The sequence below is a fragment of the Neopsephotus bourkii genome, unplaced genomic scaffold, assembly GCF_033783945.1.
Source record: "Neopsephotus bourkii isolate Nb327-2 ecotype Australia unplaced genomic scaffold, CSIRO-AGI_Nbou_v1 NB_1250, whole genome shotgun sequence".
Lineage (NCBI taxonomy): Eukaryota > Metazoa > Chordata > Aves > Psittaciformes > Psittacidae > Neopsephotus > Neopsephotus bourkii.
Genome location: NW_026901735.1, coordinates 2660021 through 2679895, shown reverse-complemented (window position 1 = coordinate 2679895; position 19875 = coordinate 2660021). Strand labels below are relative to the sequence as shown.

Genomic DNA, 19875 nt, shown 5'->3' with positions numbered 1-19875 from the left:
TAGCTTAGATGAGCTCGCTGCCTCCTTAAAATGCCAAGTCAATTCCCTCCTAGAAATCCAGGAATGTCTTCTCAGGAAGTCTGCTAGGAAGCAGGAAATGGCATCCATTTTCCTCACATGTAAAGCCATCCTTCCCATTACCTTTACCTCCCTGCTGCAAGATGTTTGTATCCAGATGACTGGAATCAAGCCTGTTGCAGCAGATGAAGACATCCTGACTGGATATTCTTCCCTGAATACAACTGGACTTCTTTGTTGGTTTATTTGTGGGTTTGGGGTTATTTTGTACTTCTTGAGTTTGGGAAAAGCTGAATTTTCCTTGTTTATTTTTAGATTTTTATTGTGTCATTGTTGGAAACTGGTAGTTCAGTTAATTTCTCCCTACATAATAGAATCATGAAATCAGCTAGGTTGGAAAAGACCTTTAGGGTCATCAAGTCCAACCATTATCTCAAGTCTGCCAGACGTGTCACTGAGGGCCTCATCTACATGGGTTTTGAACACTTAATAATGCAGTATCAGCTCAGGGAGTTCAACTGACCAACTCAGTGTGGTGATGAGTGTATTAAATACAGATCTGAGACCTTCTCATGGTACCATCTCTACTGAATGTATTGCGTGTTATGAGAAAATGTGATCTTGCTGCCTTGGGTCACCTCTGAATTTCACATTGCTTGCCAAAGGATAACAGAGTCTTTTAGAGCAAAGTTCTTCCCTTTCCCTTTCTTTTCTGTATTCAGTGATGTCCATCAGAAGTTGTTGAATTGGTTTCCATCAGTTACTTCTCCTCACTCAGAGCGTTTTAACTGAGGGCAGAATCCAAACCATGACATTGACTCTGCCTTATTTCCATTGCAGTCTTAGGTTTTCTATGTGCCTTTGAGTGTTATTCCTCTCAGCCGAGGGTGGAAGATCCTGTTAACTCTGATTGTTATTAGATCATTTGTATTTACTCCCCAATTACTTCCCTGTTTCCATGTCCTTGTGCTGTTGTAGCTGGACAGCTGGCCGGTAACTCGTCAGTGGAGATGTATCGGCAAGTGCTTTTGTCAGGCTGCCGCTGTGTGGAGCTGGACTGCTGGAAAGGACGAACAGCTGAGGAAGAGCCGGTCATTACACACGGATTCACTATGACAACGGAGATATCCTTCAAGGTACGGCTGTGCAGCTCACTGATCTCTGCAGCTGGGGAGGTTTCTTCCATGGGAAATGCATCATAAATACATTGCTAGGCCATAACTGTGTAGGTGGAAGGGAATAGGAATGTGGTATTTTAAAAGGAGGTTTCAGAACACGTGCAGAGTCATAGAAGAGTTGCAGGATCTGGACCTTGCGCAGGAAGAGGTTCTTGGTCATTCTGGCAGTCAGAGGAAAAAGGATTATATGGTGTGATAGTCTGTGCCATCTGGGGCTGGACTCAGTGCCCAGGTCCAGGCTGCTGTGCATGTCCCTTCAGTAAATCTCACAGGGAGAGAAACAGGGTAGAGCACAGCCAGGGCTGAAAGAGCAGGTATTGCCACCACAACTGGTTTTACGCAGTGTAAAATGGGTCTGTGGATGCATCTGGAGGATGGGGAGGAAGGCCTGGTTGGTGTTACAGCTCTATAGCATGCAGCAGGGAGGAGAGCTGAGACGAAGGCCACAAGCCATTTGAGCAGCAGTAAGCAATGCATCAGCGTACTCTTTCTCTCTCCTCTGCCTGGTAGGTGGGTGTAGGGGACAGAAGTGCTGAACTGAAGCAGGAAACAGTAGCTATCATGGAAAACTCTTCAGTTTGCAAGCCTTTAGGTTCCTGTGAGGAGAGAAGAGGCTACTCATGCCTAGATGGGCAGGTCCCACCCACAGGGTCCAGACACTCAGCGTTATAGTCCCAGTTTAAGAAATGCAGTGTTCTGTCAGGGACAGTGTTACCCTTATCCCTGATAGGTGGGATCAGATCTGAAGCACTGAAGGATGAAAAGGAAAAAATTAGTATCTTTGGAGATTGCAAGGGAATATTTTTGTCATTCAAACCCTAAATATATCATCTGTATTACTGAATTCCATCTTCCATTTCCTTTCTCTATAATGAAAGGTAGGTACTATACCCTTAGCAATAACTTTAAATTGTCATCGTCCTGTTATTCTTGAAGATGCTTTTGATCCAGAGTGTTAGAGGGGCATGATGGAGGTGTTCTCCTATAATACTAAGATTGGTACTCAGCACAGTTTATAATGATAATCAGGGTGTCATTTTTCAAGTGTGAAGAAATCATTCTTCATCTGAGACACTAACTCACTATGGAATTGTATTTCTAAACTTGCCTGTGTGCAAGATGTGGAAAAAAATGGTAATGGCTGAATTTGGTAATGTTATATGTGTCAAGAGTGGCTTCTCTGCTAGCTACAGCTTTGAAGCATGTCTCCCACACTTGAAGCATGAGTTGTTGGAGGGTTTCTTTTTGTCTTCCTTTAGGGAAAAAAGCAAACAACACTGCCACTACAGAGAGAACACCACATTTTACTCACCCCAGAACACTCTTTTTCTCTATTTCAGTTTGTTTTCTCTGACTCTTCACTGGTGGAGTTAGCATCAAACAACTTTCTTGCACATTTGTTATTTACTTTCCAGTTCTGTTTATGTGAAGCCAATTGTGTTTATAGGCACAGAATTTGGCTGCTGAAAGCTCTTTAATTCAGGAAGATAGCTCTCAACTCCTCTGGTCATGAGCAGGAATTTAAAACAAAGTTAATCTGATTCTTAAAAGGAGCAGGAGCAGGAAGGAGGATTATCCCTGGTTACTTGGATGTGTGACCCTAGACGCTGTGTCTGCAGAATTGATACTGGGAAGTATTCTGAACCTACGCAGGAATATTTCATCTGTCACTTCAGGGCAAGTGGTTTTTCCTCCACACAGAAAAACGTATTGACTGCTGGTTTCTTCTGAGCACTCCAAGTGTGCTGCTGGGCTGAGGAGGAGCAGAATGATAGTGAAATAATGTCAGAAGCGTGTGAATCAATACAGAGTGATCACTGGGTCTTGAATGCTGATTCATTTATCAGCTCACGCTCTTGGCGTGACCACGGCACACAATGCTTCTGTTTGGTCTGTCAGTTTTCACTGCCTCAGATGGGCTTTCTGAAGCATGGAGACAGAAGCAATATATACTCCCCTTCCTTATGTCGATGGGGGGGTTGTGGGCTTTTTTGTTTGGTTGGCTTTTATCGTGCTTCATGGCATACAGAAAGCAGGAAGGTTTTTCTCAGCTGCAGATGTTGAGCTGCTGCCAGGGTGAGATATTATGGGGAATCAGGAGTATTTTCCATGCCATAACCAGGAATATGTGTATGTGCACTTTATATATACCTGGGAGATATGGTTCAGGTGAGTCGTTCTACAGCTGGAGTCAGATGTGCAACTTACCAGGTTGTTCCTCTCTGACCATAAAGCATCTGCATTTACATTTGAATGCAGTGCAAGGCTCAATCACCAGCACCCCTGTTTCTCCACTGAACCAATGAGTGAGCTTCTCATCCTTAGATTTCATCCATGTAATCCTGATTTTACTCTTCCAGGTTATTTTCCCCAGGCATGCTGGATTTCATCTCTTTTTGCAGTTGAGATGGCAGTTGAAAATAAATGCATGGTTTTACTCCACAGCTTGAGCAGTGAGTAGGAGCAAGAGAGGCATCAGGACTGCTTTTCAGCAGTACTTATTATATCCAGCCTCATGTGTTCTTAAGTCTGCATGATCCTCCATAACCAAGGGGTGGGTGCCAGCACTAATGATCTGGGTGGAGAGCATCAAGATGGGAGGGCTTAGTATTTGCAACCCAATTCTCAGCCCTGCTGTTCCTTTGCAGTGTCAAAATTGCCTGAGATGCTTTTGACAATCCCATTGCTCCTAGACAGCTTTAGGGTGGTACAAGCTCTTAGTGATTTACTGGAGCTGTAAAGAAAGTGTGCAGCAGGAATCATTCCATCATGCATTCTTGCATAGGAGAACTGCATCTGTGAAACTGCGGCTTCCTACCTGCCTTCATCCAGCCTTCTGCATCATTTACTGTTCTTCCAATAACTGCTTTGCCTTTCTTTGAAGACTAGGAGTGCTCTTAGGTGAAGTGCATGGTTAGTTATGGGTGAAGCATTTAAATATCTGATAATTGCAGTTATTAAATGTAGTCATTCACCACGTGTGTGTGCTGAGCTGGTTTCTCATCTTACAAGAGAGACTACAACAAGTTATGCATGAGCTGTGTTTTGTTCTAATTGCATGAAGACTTTAACTTTTGTTTGTATCCTAGCTCATAGCAGCAAACCTTGAGATGGCTTTTGCTGTCCTTCCAGCCTTGGATTCTGCAACCTGGCATCAGAAGACTGTACCAGAAGCTCAGCTTTCATGTTAGGAAGTGGATTTCCTACTGTTACGCATGAACCTTTACAAGTACAGAAAATGACCAAAAGGAATCCCCAGAGGAGGCTTGTTTGAAATTAATCTTTTAGGTTTTGGCATTCCTTATGACTTGAGAGGGAACAGGCTTCTGGGTTCTTAAAACTCCAGCATTTGACAGCAATGGCTATGGGAAGTCTTCAGTGTTCCATAAATTCTTTCATAAAAAGATTTGTGTTTCAATAGGGAAACACTGAGCCAATTGTATCGGGAAGTGTGTTACTGTACTGTGCACCCCACTAAAATCAGTGTTACCAGAGGATTTCTTTACTAGGTTTACAGTTGTCGGGTTCCATTGGAGCTGAAAGGAAACTCATGTAGAACTTTCAGTTTCTGAGCCCTCTGTTTGATAATTACTCTGCAGCCAACTCTTTCAACCAAGTAATGTTTTTTCTGTCTTTTGCCTTAAAGGGATTTCTCTCATCAAAAAAGAGGGAACTAAAGCTTATGAGATTAACAAAGGGTTTTATGGATACGTGCTCGTGCTGATCATGTTTAGAAGAGATGTATTTGTCAGAGCATGCTTATTATTATGCAAAATAGTTCATGAAAGTTATAGCTTCAGGCATGGAACTGTTCCCCACAAAGACTGTTTCATGTTTAAACTATTGATTTAGGCAGACATAAGTCATTCCTTGAGAAATGCAGTGCTTGAGGCTCATCAGGATGGTTTTGAGATTTGATTACAGTTCAGGTTGAAGAATTTGGTTGCTGCCAAAGCACATTCCAGAGCTTTCTGGGATGTTTAGAGCAGAAGAGCTGATTTCAGGCAGTTTGGGTACGATTTCAGACCTCTGTGGGTCTTTTCTGTCTTCAAGGACCAGTATCCTGTTTCTTCAAAGACATGAATTTGTAACTGTATGTATTTTGATTCTTTAGGAAGTAATAGAAGCTATTGCTGAATGTGCATTTAAGACATCGCCCTTTCCAATCCTCCTTTCCTTTGAAAATCACGTGGATTCGTAAGTAATTACCATGTTTTCCTGTATGGTGCTATATTCATTGTAAGCTCTGAACACAGAATAATGTATGCACTTGTGGCAGTTTTATTGTATGACATGACCAACACCTCTTAGTCCAGAAAACCTTCTATCAGCCTTTGTAACCAAGATGATCAGAACGAATCAGGCATGTTCTTAAAAACCTTCCTCAATTAGAACACTTTATAGGAAAGAGTGAGTTTGTATAATTGTGAGACAAACTCTGTAAACTTCACAGTGTTGGTATGTTCTGCTCTAGCAGTACTTCATCAGAGAAAAGGAAACTCTATTTCACCTCCTTATGACCCTATTCTTTGCTGTAAGCAAATTCTGTGAACAGAATTTGATCTGTTTCTTGTGTAGTAGATGTAGAGGCCAAAACCATAGATCAACTAGGAATCCAAGATAGGTGCTGCAGATGGCCAGGAACGGTCCTGTTGCTGCCAGAAAATACCCATTTGCTTGAGCTGTTTTGTTTTTTCTTTCCCTTTTCTTGTTACAAAAAAAAAAAAAAGGGGGCAATTTTTCTTTGTAAGAAAAGAAAAAATAAGTGAGAATACTTCTAAATTTATCCCATGGATCTGTTTGCTACTGTTGTTATTTTAGCTCTTATTTTTCTTAAGTTTGACATTAACTTTGGTTTTAAAATATAGAGACCACATAGCTCAAAATGGGGTGACACTGATTCTTGCAATTGCCTTTTCCCCTTTTTTTTCTGCTGTGAAAACATTATCAGCAATTCTGGGGCCAGTATGGACTGAGAAACTTTAATGTGGAATAAAAAGTGATCTTTGGGGCAGCTCTGATTTAACAGAAATCAGAAAAGATGGTGGCAGTTCTGTTTCTTGAAGAGGAAAAGGGCGAGTGCTAACCGCTTTTCGCTTGGTTTAAGAACATACTCATAAGGGAAGGAACTGGGAGAAGCAGCCATGAAGGAATGTTTTTAAGAACAGATGTGACAAAACTGATCAAAAATTATATAGATAGAAAAAGTTAAAATCTGAGAGCTGGCCTACACTGCCCATACACTACCTGCATATACAGATGTGGTGCTTAGGGACATGATGTAGTGGTGGGCTCGGCAGTGTTAGGTTTATCGTTGGACTTGATGATCTTAAGGGGCTTTTCCAACCCAAGTGATTCTGTACCTTACAGTAGAAGTTTGCCTTTTGTGGGCAAATCTGTGATTGCCCTGCACACATTTAAAGGCTGGTTGTGATTCAAACAGCTACCTGTTAAATCCTGCTTAGTTAGTCCTTTCTTCTTCCGAAGGACCACACAGATACTGTATGTATTTAGTTTCTTTCTTTAATCAGTCCACTCCTTTTTGGTGTAAGTTCTATCACGTTGGACTTGCTTATTCTCATGTACTGCTGTAGGGCTTAACGCACAATGATCTTATGAGTTTCCAAATGCAACCTCTGGTCTTTAGAACTAAATAACTTAAGCATCATTCTTCAGTTCACTATATTTTGTATTTATTCTTCCATATTTGTTAAGACATACGTTCGCTGTGTTACCATAAGGCAGAGAAAAAGCAGCATGCAATTTGTTTTAACCATAAGGGTTACGTTTTTTTCCCCTTCAGAGTCATTAAGACACCTTCAGCTGTTCCAGGGTTGATCTGTTCTATTTTAGGAAAGTAAAGAAGTTAAAAGGTATAGGATAAATTCCTGTCAGATGTAAGTTATGTACAAAAGTGGCTTTAAAGCTATAAGATGAAACCCTGTCAAAATTAAAGCTGCTGTGATGCTGCAGGAATTTGTCAAAGAAGGAACAGAGTTACTGCTGTGTTACTCTGATCTTTAGTTTGCCCCACAGAAACCACTGGACCTTTCTCTCCGGAGAACTCCAGTGATGGATTGATGAATTATCCCAAAGTGTATTATTTGATGTCCTTTTCCAAGCATGGCTATGACAGAGGTTTTTAGCAAAGCAAGTTTGCAAAACCAGTATCAAGTATTTTCTCTTTCTGAGGCTTTATTGCTATTTATTATTTGCTGCAGCAGTAAATCATCGGATTTAATGTGTGTGATTTCTAATTGTGCTTTGGCTGAGAATAATTTCTAGTTATTTTACCAACTGCTACAATTATCCCTTCATTTCTTCACTGGTTGCTAGAGAAATCTGCAATTAGTCGTGCCACTCACAGAAACCTTCACTTAATTTCATGGAATGTTCCTTTTGTCTTTCCATTTACTTGGAATGTTGTTTTTCTCCTAGATCTTAAAGATGGACTTTCCCCAAAGCACTAACAGAACTTACAACTGCTTTAATAGAATTGCTGTCTAACAAATCTTATGATAGCAATTCCTACTTTGGAGTGACCGATTTTTCCTTCCAGTTTTCCAGTTACTAGAGTCAGTATTCGTGTGTGAGATGTTGGGCCTTTTGGCTTTGGTTTAAACCAAAAGATAGTTTTAGCCTGTGTTCTGTATTCATGGCTTTTAAACAGACTGTGTTTATCAGAGGTAAGTCAGTTTTAGATCACCACCATAGATATGACAGTGTTAATCACCACTGAACTTAAAATGCAGTTTTCCTTCTTTCTGGTTCTTTTTGTCCACATAGGGAGCAAACCACTGATGAGCACACAGTGTTAATCAACTCATTTTGCTTTTTTCAGTGCTTTTCCTTGAAGGACTCCGCTATAATACCTTTATAGCGTATGAAGAATTCTGTTTTACTATAACTGCACTATGTAGTATGTTCATTCTTGCTCATTTTTATACATTAAGAAGTTTAGAAAAAGGGGAAAGCATATAACTTTTAGACTAGATCCAACTTTACGTGTGCCATCATTTTGACATCAAAACGTGAACACTGCAAAAAGCAAGAACTTAGAAAAGCTGTGGTTCTATAAAAAAAGCATAGGAAGGTTCCCTGAAAATCTTACAAAGACCTCAAGAAGACCTTGACGTTGAAATCGGGCTTGCAGGAAGATAAGCAATCTGCAAATCTGAAAGCAGACACTCTGTAATTACAAATGCACTGATGATATAGCAAAAAGGTTAAGTGATCCTTGAGCAGTATCCATATAAGATTGCTTCCAAGATGAAATTTAATTACAGTTATTCAGCTAGCTGGTTTCTTGCTGGAATTGTTATTTCAAACATTAACAGGGGTTTTATCACTTTCTTCCTCCACTCAGAATTATTTTAGACTCTTCTGGGAAGCATCTGTGTTTTTGTCTTAGGCAGAAGAAGTATCTCTGCAGAAGTGCCAGTAACATAGTGTTAGGAGCAGTAGTGCCAAAGAGCGTCTCTGATTGACCTTCATAGTAGCCATAATTCAAACACAGTAAAACAAAGGACAAGCAATGTATTAATGGCAATGAAAACATTTCTTAATACTCTTTATATTTCCACACCTCAAGTGTCTCCTTTACCCTGGCACATTTGGGGAGACACATATAATTAGTCTGTGTGCTCCCCATCCATGTCTGCACAGTAAAAACCATAAAGCAGATAATGTCAGCTCTTTTCAGGCAATCAATTTTCATTACAATACACGAATACTGAGAGAATTTCCAATAGTAGTAGATCTGGACCAGGAAATACCTGGTTTTTGTTTTATAACACAAATGGGGAAATATGTTGGTGTGGAAGAGTTGGCATTTCAGTCTGTTGCCCTGGGTCATAATTTTGAAAGAAGAGGAAATAAATGGAAACATATTCCTATTTTTTAATACTATAATAGTAATACTTTATGTATACTATTACTAAAGATCTTTCTCTTGAAACAATACATATATATATATAACAATACATATATATTAGGAAGAGAGAAAGAACACAAAAACCTACCACTCAGTTAAATGCTGGTACACCTAAATATATTTTATTCCCTCTTAGGAGCTGTCAAAAATACCTACGCATATAGTCCAGCTCATAGCAATAAGTAATTTTGTAATGTCAAGTCTTTCCTACATTTGCCTTGTCTACTACTGTAAGAGTCATTTTATTGTATCAAACCCCATTAGTTTTTTCACATCATTTTCCATTTCCTCCTTCGCCCCCGGGATGCGGTGACACCGGAATTTATGTGCTAACCCCAAATACTGTCACATTACATTTTTCTCTTTTGCAAACCTGAAAGTTCTCACTGTGCTCCTGGAGGCAAGCAGGTAATTACACCTAGGAGAGCAGGAGAATTTGTTCTAGCTGTGGAGATAGTTTGAAAATGACTACATTTAACTCCTGCGTATTTTCTTCAGATCCCTATCAAGAGTTCCTTTTGGAGTCAGTGTGCCCATTTAAAGATGCTGATGTTGCATCTAATAACTATGACTTCAGTAGTAGAGCTTTCTTGATTCAGAGATGTCCTTTGAACTTTCTGGGTTCTCGAAGCATGGGCCTATACCAGATACACACTGGTGGAGAAAACCGAACTGAAATTCACCATAATGAGCCCTTGAGCTATCACAAATACCCAGTCTGGAGTGAGGTACCTTTATTTTCTTTGGTAGCTAGTGGTTAGAAATAGCTAACATCTGATTTATTCTTCCCATTGCCTTCTCCCTTGTGGGTTCTTAGTTCCACTCCTTTGCTTGCCTTCATCTTAATTTCCCATCCTCAACTGAAAGTGGCTTTTAGCTTTTTTTGGTGAATGGGCTGCATGCAAATGCAAGCCTTCACGAAATGCTGCAGTGATTTAAACTGCATGCAGCACTTGCAAGGCTTTGTGGAGTAAGTTAAAGCCTCCTTGCAATACATTTTGTCAGTGACTGAGCTAATGACTGGTTCACCCCAGATCTGCTTCCAGAGACATCCAAAATGCTGATCTTGGGGAAATCCCATTTTCTGATTCAAATGTCACCCAGCCTTTATGTCAGCTCTGGTTTAGCCTTGCTGACCCCAGCAAGAGCTGCAGTACAGGTGCTCACTTGGTAGCTAACAACAAACTAGACACAGCAGTTGTTGTACTCCTAGTTTGCAAGAGAAATGAGCACTCCTTTTTTCCTATACACCCAGCTCTAGTTTGTCATGAAAAAGAGCTCCATGGTAACAAAACCACTTATACCATTTGTGTAGCTTCAGTGATATGCAGATCATCATTAACAGTAGTTGAGGAAGTTATATTAAGCAATAGAAACCTGTCCTTTAATCGAGACTCCTCAAAAGAGTATCAAAAAGGGAAACTTTTAAACATAGCTGAGCTCAGATATCGCAGGTTTTGAAGGGGCACATGTAACAAAACTACACACAGAATCATGGAATCAAGGAATGATTTGGGTTGGAAGGGACCTTAAAGCTCATCCAGTTCCAACCCCCTGCCATGGGCAGGGACACCTTCCACTAGAGCAGGTTCCTCCAAGCCCCTGTGTCCAACCTGGCCTTGAACACTGCCAGGGATGGGGCAGCCACAGCTTCTCTGGGCTCCCTGTGCCAGCGCCTCAGCACCCTCACAGGGAAGAGCTTCTGCCTAAGAGCTCAGCTCAGTCTCCACTCCATCAGTTGAAAGCCATTCCCCCTTGTCCTATCACAACATGCCCTTGTAAAAAGTCCCTCTCCAGGTTTCCTATGGGCAAGAGAAGTCATCTAGGATTGTAGAGAAAGTGACTGTAACACCAAGCTGCATTTTAAAATGATTTGAGTAGTATTTCTGAGCTGTATGACCTATCTTCAGTCCTAAAACTCCCATCACTGATATGCAGGAATGATTTAATTCTTAGGTTGCATTTGGGGAAAACCAATTATAAGTAGAGTTTAGTGAGGTTCAGTTTACTTTGATGGGATGTGACAGTGCAGTAAATTACTGTGGTAAGATTTGACACTGTCTCTGATTTGAAATAAAGATTTAAATTTTTAAAGAAGGAATCTGACTGCATCCCCAAACCAGCTGAAATGGTCAGTGAGTAGCTTGTTATTGCATCTAGATCCCCACTGAGAAGGCTGTCCTGATGTGTTCCTCCCAGTTACATACACATGAGTGCAGTATGTAATTACATCCATGTAATATGTAGTTATATCCAAATTGACATAACACACCTTAGCAGGGGCACAGTTACATCTCAGCTCTGACTTCTGCAGTGAGGGTACGTCGGGATGAGGGTGCTTCGTCATGGAGCGCAGTGCAGAGGCACAGCTCCAGGTAGGGCTGTGGCTGGATGGGCTGTCACACTGCACAGGCTCAGCACCCACCTCACACAGGCTTACAGAGAAGATGGGAAAACATGCTGGGTTTTGGCAGAAAATCTGCAGTAAAACTGCCTGCACTTGAGAAATGTGCAGTAAACTGGCTGCTTCTGTACCAGTGCCTGTAACTGATGCAGCTGTGCGGGTTGTGAGACCCAGGTAATGCCTTCTGCCCCATCTTCTGTACGGCTGTGCCTTACAGACAGGGTGATGCCTATACACTTGGCTTGGCAAATTTAACAGCGACTGCTCTGTATGTAACCATTTTGGATATTATGCCTTAGGCCAGGTATGACAAAAAAGAGAACAAAACCCAGATGGGGTTGCATGTGTGTGTGTGAAGAATGCCAGCCATGTGTATAAAGTAAAGTAAGGAGAAAAAAGTTTCTCCTTTAAATCAAAAGGTTGCCTGAAAGAAGCAAATTCATCTAACGGTTATTTCCCTAAAGGTAACAGCTCAGCCTCTTTTTTAGTCTTCTACTAAGTTCATGGGAAAACAGACCTCAGTGTTAGAAGTTCAGTTTCACTCTGACTCAATTGATTAGTGCCTTTACTTCATGTATGATCCTTTTGCTAAGGTCTGTCAGAGAAATCAGAATTACTGCATGATATATGCAGGTCTCTGCAAAATTCACAGCAATTGGATCAGTAAATTATAGCTAGTTTAGAGATACGAGATATTTCATTACTGCTGCTTTCACTCTGTAGCATTAATAGGACTCATTTCTCTATTTCTTTTCTCTCTTCAGCCCTAAACAACAGGCCAAAATGGCAGAGTACTGCAGATTAATATTTGGAGATGCACTGCTTATGGATCCATTGGAAAAATACCCGGTAATATGGTTTGATATTTATCAGCTCACAAATACCTGCGTGAATTCTATTTGTTTCAGTCCTTTATCATTCTTCATAGACAGCCTTTCAAACCAGAGTCTAAAGGAGGGGGTTAAACAGTATGAACTGTTGGTGATTTAAGAGTATTATTTCTGATGCAGAGATTGTTCTGATACAGTGAATTATAATCTTCTAAATGCAATTGATTCTCATAGCTGCTGGTTTATAATGTAGGCTTTCAGATTTGAACTAATACTTATTTCGGTTATTACCACAGACATTTCATAAAGCATTTGTCTTCTCTTCTTGAGTGCCCTCAGTAGCCTGTTTCATTTAATGTTGAGGTTACCTCTTGTGCAAAACGCATTTCATTTGAACAGAGCTTATAGCGATCACAAAATTATCTTGTACCATGTGGGCCCTAAGAAACTGCCATGAGCCCTTTTCTTTTGTTGTTGTAACACATTTCTCTTCCTTCTTCTGCAAGCTTGAATCTGGGGTTCCTCTTCCAAGTCCAATGGATTTAATGTACAAAATTCTGGTGAAGAATAAAAAGAAGTCCCATAAGTCTGCAGATGGAAGTGCAAAAAAGAAGCTCTCGGAGCAAGCTTCCAACACATGCAGTGATACATCCAGTATGTTTGAACCTTCCTCCCCTGGAGCAGGTACGAATTCAACCCACACATGTATTTCTCCCTAGAACACAAATGCTCAATTACAGGTATAATTCCATCCACTTACACTGCTCTAGCAAGGTAAAGGTACACACCATTGGCCACACTCAGTAGGAAACAATGCTGTCATTGATCCAGGAGTCTGTGAAGGCTTGTGGCTGAGGAATAACTTACAGAGTGACCTGAAGCCCAGTGATGTGTACTAACATTTGTCTGCGTTGCTTAGGAAGTAGAGGAAGCTGCCAACTCCTTCACCCTTGGGTGCCTTTTCTGTGTGCCCAAGCCCAATACCAAATAGGCATGTTTTCTTTTTCCTGTTACCTCTGAGGTGTGCCTACCATTTGGTGCCCTTTCAGATTAAACCCCTTGCTCAGGAGATCTGTAGTGGTTCTGCAGTGTCTTAAGCTTTAGGGTAGCTGAATGAGATATCTGTTCCTCAGGCAGGCAAGGCTCAACCTGCTGTTGTCGTGCATTAGTTGGGAAGATTTCACAGATCTCTGTGCAAAGTGCAGTAAGATATTCTTCTGTTCCAGAGATGGAAACAGGCAAAAACAATACTGCAAATAAATACTATTACCATCAGGAATTATAGGGAATGGAGCCAATGGAAAGCAGGCTATTACATTAAGATTATTAGCAAAGTCTTTAAAACAGAAATGAAACAAAAAAGTTACTGAAATGTAATGCATATGTTCTGGTAACGCCTATGGGATCTACAGGGAACCACTGTGAGTGTTGGTATGCCAAAATCAGTCAGAGATGCTCTTTGTCCTGAAGAGCTTAAAACCTAACCAGAAAAGACAAAGAGAAGTCCAGAGAAAAAGATAAAGGATTTGCTCTGAACCACAGGAGCAGATGAGCAGCTGGGCAGACAGCAAAATCTCTATATCCTGATGCATAGCCCAGGGTCTGTTCCCTGCACTAGAATTTCTTCTTCCTATTAAGACTAAAATGTTGGATTGCTGGAAGCATACACATTTATGCCCCAGTAGCGGAGAATATTTCTAAGCAAATTAGAAGCTCTACTAGAATATAAGTTCATTACCATTTGCCATTAAAAAAAACCTTTTTTCCATTGTTTGTAATTTTTTCTGATTAATTAAGCTGGAAGTTTTGTGCTGGCACTTTGCCTCCAGCTGAATCACAGCTAAAAACAATCCTGCTGTATTTGTGGATAACATTGCTAATCCTATTAGAAGCAAAGAGAGAGTTTTCAACTATTGTGTTAAGAAACTTTGAAAAGGGCATGCTTTGGAGCAGGCCTTGCTTTTCAAAGGAAGATTCATCCTGGTGTCAGCAATGATTTAATGCTGTTTCTTTGATTTGCTTTAGTCAGATCCCAGGCAACAGAAGTGTGTGATGCCAACTGACTCCTTTCCAACACTTGAAATCAACCCTGGGTTCCTAACTCTGCATTTCTGTTACCAGCACACAGTGAGAACCCAGTGGCAAAGTGTATGTCTTTGCTTTCTGAGTGCCTGGTCTGCAGAGAAGGGGACAGCTTTGTCTCTCAGGATCCTCTCTATGAGCATACCTTGGAAAAAAATCTATGAATCTAGATGATAATGTAAGGTGGGGGGTCAGTCCCATAGCAGGATTTGTAATTTGGCAAATTAACTGTGAATATTATGTCGCTATTGTCTGTAGAACAACCTCTGTCAACTGCAGATTATGAAAATGAACACTTACAAATTAGAAGAGGCTAAACTGAGATTGCAGAATTGATGTGGTCCCTTGGTTTGTGTGTGACTGCCAAAATGCATTACTGGTAATCCTTCCTTTGGCCATTGTTCCTCCATCAGGACCTATGCCTCTTTTGGAGAATGCAGTTAGTCAATGTGTTTTCTTTCACTGTCATTTAACGCTTGATCCTAGATATACGTAGCATCCTCATCTTGCAGTGAATTTCAGTGGGGGTATCCAGGCTGCATATGAACCTTGAGTAATAGCAGTGAATTTATCTCAACAATAACAGTGGGGAGTGAAGTAATATTCAACCAATTTAATTTAAGGATAGCAGAGTCCTTAAGACTTAAGAGGGAGCTTAACAACAGTTTAGGGGTGACCAAAAAGGAGCATCCAGGGTCTGAGTTTTCAAGAGTACTTTAAGTATTCAGAGCACAAACCAGAGACTTCAGCTACAGCTTTACAGCTCTGAGCATGCAGCTTGTCTGTGAATCAGGTTCCATGTTTCTGTGTGTGAGCATTTAAAAACATATATATAGAATTTTTCACCATTTGATAAGACCACTGTGGCAAGACCTAGTGAAGAGCGTGGTTCCATTGGCAGTGCTCAACAGTCACCATGACACCCTTCATTTCACTGCCTCATTCTTTATGTGCTTCTCAATACCAGCAACAGTAATGCTGGAGCAAGGCAACATTATGCTCCTTTATACCCAGTACCAGTTTCTTGTTGGAGCAGTGCAAGCATCATACTCAGTACCAGTTTATTTCTGCAGCATGGCAGGAGTAATGGAATTAAAGATTCACTAAAGGAAACCCAGTTCTTCACATTTCTTTACATGAAGTGTTTCAATACTCCAACCTTAATATAATCTTTACATTTGGGAAGATGAACATGTAATTTAAAAACCTGTATTTTATTGTCTAGCTCCTGTCAGCATTACTGCTGATCTCCAGGAGAAAGTTGGGCTGATTTAGCCTTCTTGAGATTTCAAATGAGTTTTATCACAGCAGTACAAAAAACCAGGGAGATCTGTACTTCAGTTGATAGCAAGCTTCAATGTGTCTTACATCGCTCGAGGCTAGATGTAAAGCCAAATAACCCAGTCTTTTGTTATGTTTATAAAACATCCTGTATGACAGCTAGGTGGTGGTGATATAATAGCAATAATTAAAAACCCAGTTCTGAAATGAGCTTTGCAGAATGGCTTGAGGGATGTCCATGAAAGCGATGTAAGTAACTTCACGAGGGTATTATGTCTGTCAGTGGAAAAAGCTTTCTCTAAAGGTACAGCAAGGCTTGCAAAGCAGCAAAAGACATTCTGAGATAACATTTGTGAGACAGACTGCAGTCTTGGTAAACAAGCATCTTGGACCTGGCTGCTTTAGCACAATGAATGGAAGTCAATAAGCAAGGTTTTCAAAACAGTCACATCACAGTACAAAAGGAACGGTGGCAGTTCTGCATTTAACATTTGCAGGCCTAAACAGAAAGTAGCCAAAACTCATCAAATGAACAGTATTTCAGTTTTTGAGCAAATTGTTCATTTCTCATTCATAGAATGATGTTTTCCTCAGAGCAGTGGGTGCTGCAAGGAAACAGTCATGGGGAGACAATGAGAGAGAGGGTAGAATTGGCTCCATCATTTCACAGTGACTGAACAGAAAACTGGGTTAAAGGTTTGTGCCTCAGTGTATGTAAATGCATTGGTACATTGCTGCTGCCTGCCAGCAGAGGCTGTGGCCCACTGGTACAAAGCAAAAGGGTTCAGGAAACTGAATAAATTTCATTTTTCCTGCACAGCCTGTGGGGAAAAACCCCAGAAGGTGCTGGTGGCCGCTTAAGCATTATCAAGCTAACAAGCTGCACCATCAAGTACCGCATTTATAATCCATTCTGTCTGCTGCTTTAAAGGGGTCTGAGAAAGCAGATTACCAAATTCCTCTGCATTTCAAGCAATGGGTAACCTTTTGTTTTATTAGGCTCTCAATATCTGTCACGCTGCTGGGGCATGGTGAGAATGGATAATATTTAGCACTCTGCTTCCTCAACCCTTGGTGATAGGGATTTGGCTTGTCATTCCCAGCCCTCTGCTAATCATCTTCCATTCAGTATTACAGTTCCAAATCTCTTAACCTGTCAGTTGGGATTCAGCCTCCTTTGTACACTTGTTACATTACCCCATGAGCAGTTTTCTGCCTTCCCCAGGCTGCCCCACTCAGCAGGAGCAGTGCCTTGAAAACATCCTTGAAACTGCCCTATTACTCTGCTGAGAAGTTTCCTGGGCTCTTCTGCCTATAAGCAGTTGACAGAATCTAACTTTCCTATTGTGCTAGAGAGCAATTATCTTTTTATACTTTGATATTCTTCTGTCTGCCTTTGTCCATGGGCAAGCTCTTTTCTCATACTTGGAGGGCAAGCCCTTGGAGCAGGGCTGTCTGTTTTCACTGTATTTGTATGCCACTTAGCATGGAGAAGCCCTGGCCTGGCCTGGGTTTGTAGTCCCATCTACATGCAAATAGTAATTATGCCATTACAGCTAATTGCCCCTTGGACAAGCTCACACATACATACACTGGAACTGACCTGCAGCACAGCTGCATGTGCCAGTGCACGTGCGTTTATGATCCACAGTGTCTGTGCCCTCCTGGGAAGGGACAGGAGTGATGACATGGACCTGATCCCACCACCTCTGTGGGGGGGTGAGCACGAAGGCATCCACAGTACAAGATACCTCAGCCTGGCCAAGACTTGCTCTGACTTTGTGTCCCAGCAGTGTAACGGGAAAAGAAGGTTCAGTCTGAGGGTAGGACCATGCTGCTGGGTGAAAGGCAATGCAGATGTAGTCATGCTTCCTAAAACACATACTAGTTCTTGTTCTGTTTGCAGTCCCGTGTATTATTTGTGCTGGTTTTGCTGTCTGATGCAGAACTTGAAAATGAGATCTGATCTCCTTGGGAGTTCTCCTGTGATGTACTTCCCTCCCTGAGCACTTCTCGCAAGAACAAGCTATCATCTACCTGGTACCTCAGCAGTGCAAGTCGGCTGAAATCTGCCCACATCCCTCATTCTGTGGACTGTGCAAAGCGTTGTTTTGCCAGCCTGGTTAAATCAATTTGAGAGCTTCCCATCCAAAGATTGTCGCTGCAAACCCTGTGAGAGCTCAGCTGGCTTTTTGCAATGTGCTGAGGTTCCCTGAGCCATCCCTTGAGCCTGTTGAGCAATCCTGTTATTTTCTTCAATGAAATGTTCAGGAAGAAATGTGTGCATGAATAAAAGGCTGACATTTCAACATCTGCATCTGGAAGGAAACAGAGCCTGGGTAGTCATCATTTGGTTGTGAAAGGCACACTCATATGTGCTCTCTGTGTTCAGAGGGGGCCTGCTGGGCATGATTCAAAGGCCTTCTGGAACAAAGAGGAGTTTCTTTATTGACTCAGTGGGCTTTGGATTAAACTCTAAATTGACAGGAGGAGCTGAGACTGAATTACCAGTCTCTGGAGAGTTTGGGAATGCTGCACAGGGATTAGTGCTGCCAAAAGGAAAGTGGCACTGCTGAAGAAAGCCGGAAGGTTTGTGGAGTAAGGTCCTTAAGGAGAGTTGTCAGCCTTACAGGTGTGGATAAGGGACTGCAGTGTACGTTAAACCTGCTTTTCCAGACTCTTCCTAGGATGCACAGTGTAGACTTTATGACAGCCAGACCCACAGGAGGAGTCATGAAAGGGAAGGATAACCTTGCTATATTCCTTCATAGTTTAATTGCTGGTGCAACCAAATGAAAACACTTCGGAGGTCAGGGGAGGCATTTGTTAATTAATAAAGAATCTGTGTCTTGCCCATATTGATTGGATGAGAACACCGCAATTGGGAGCAAGGTGTAAAAGGTGTTTCATTTGGTCCCGTTTACTCTACCAGTACGTTTTCAGGGAAAGCATGAGCCTCATGCATCTTCTTTACATTACTTGATGTGCACTGCCCTCAGCCGGTGTATTAGAGCTATGCCATAAGGCTCCTTCATGTAAGGCACACCGAGGCAGCCTGTGGAGGTAATTGAAGTCGAGCTATTGCAGTTGGGCTCCTGTGCCAGATCCTCCCAGCTGCGCTACCTCAGCCCATGGCTTGCGATGTGTTCAGAACAGATGGATTCCGCTGCACAGCCCTTGACGCCACAGCACATGAGAATCTCATCAGTTTGCAGGCGTGATTTCCTCACCCCATTCATGCTGTGTGGGCTTCCCAGAGCGGGTGAGGTATTCGTGGAGGTCCTGCAGCAGGGAGGGAGTTTGAACTCGCACCTCCCAAACCCCAGGGCTGTGTTCCAAGCATGGAAACATCTCTTCAGAGTAGTTTGTGATACCATACCCATACACTGCACACCCCACAATGCTCCCTTCTCAGTACTGATACCTACCCCATGATTTCCAAACACTGAGCATCCAGCAGCTGCAGAGGAAGAGTTTTGTTTGGTGGGGCAGTAAGAACTTATCAATGCTGAAGATGGATGGATCCCTTGAGACAGTGTGTTTGATTTGTGCTGTGTCAAAAACCACGTTTGATGTCACCTCCTTTAAGCAGTTCTACTTTACATCTTTCTTCAGTTTATTTCTGGTAATTATAACTATTGCTTCAAGTAATTCTCTTCTCTTAAAACTTTTCAGGTGAAGCAGATATTGAGAGCGATGATGATGATGACTATTATGATGACTGTAAAAAGTCGTCGATGGATGAAGTAAGGGCACAGATACGGATTATAGTGATGGGTCGGTTCCAGTAGCTGGGGGTTGGCCTGTGCTGCCAGGAGTGGGACTACCATCTAGTGGAGAAAGGGAGGCAGAACACAGGGAAACACACCACCAACTTTCTGAAGTTGGTTGTTAATCGATTTGGAAGCACATCTTTGCTTTGGTTATTTATACTACATCTTATTTATCACGAATAAGAATTAATAGCACCACAGCGGAGCTGTTTTGGACACTTGCTTGTGGTGTACCTAACATTGTTGTAAGGAAAACCTTAGAGCTGTGTTTATTATTTATCCAACAGTACTGATAGATGCGCTCAGCTCTACATACATGTAAAGGTAATTCAGTCCCTTCCTTAGGAGCCACATAGAAAGAATGTAAATAGCAGCA

General features: G+C 41.7%; 1 protein-coding gene across 4 annotated transcripts in view; it reads left to right on the top strand.

The window, feature by feature from the left end:
* Nucleotides 1–19875, top strand: part of PLCB1 (phospholipase C beta 1) — a 400808-nt gene that overhangs the window by 289431 nt on the left and 91502 nt on the right. For all 4 annotated transcript variants that reach the window (XM_061364798.1, XM_061364801.1, XM_061364800.1 and 1 more), the window contains 5 exons: nt 997–1154; nt 5311–5393; nt 12298–12382; nt 12870–13047; nt 19402–19472. In XM_061364798.1, the coding sequence (XP_061220782.1) occupies nt 997–1154; nt 5311–5393; nt 12298–12382; nt 12870–13047; nt 19402–19472 (575 nt within the window). The remainder of the gene's footprint in view (nt 1–996; nt 1155–5310; nt 5394–12297; nt 12383–12869; nt 13048–19401; nt 19473–19875) is intronic.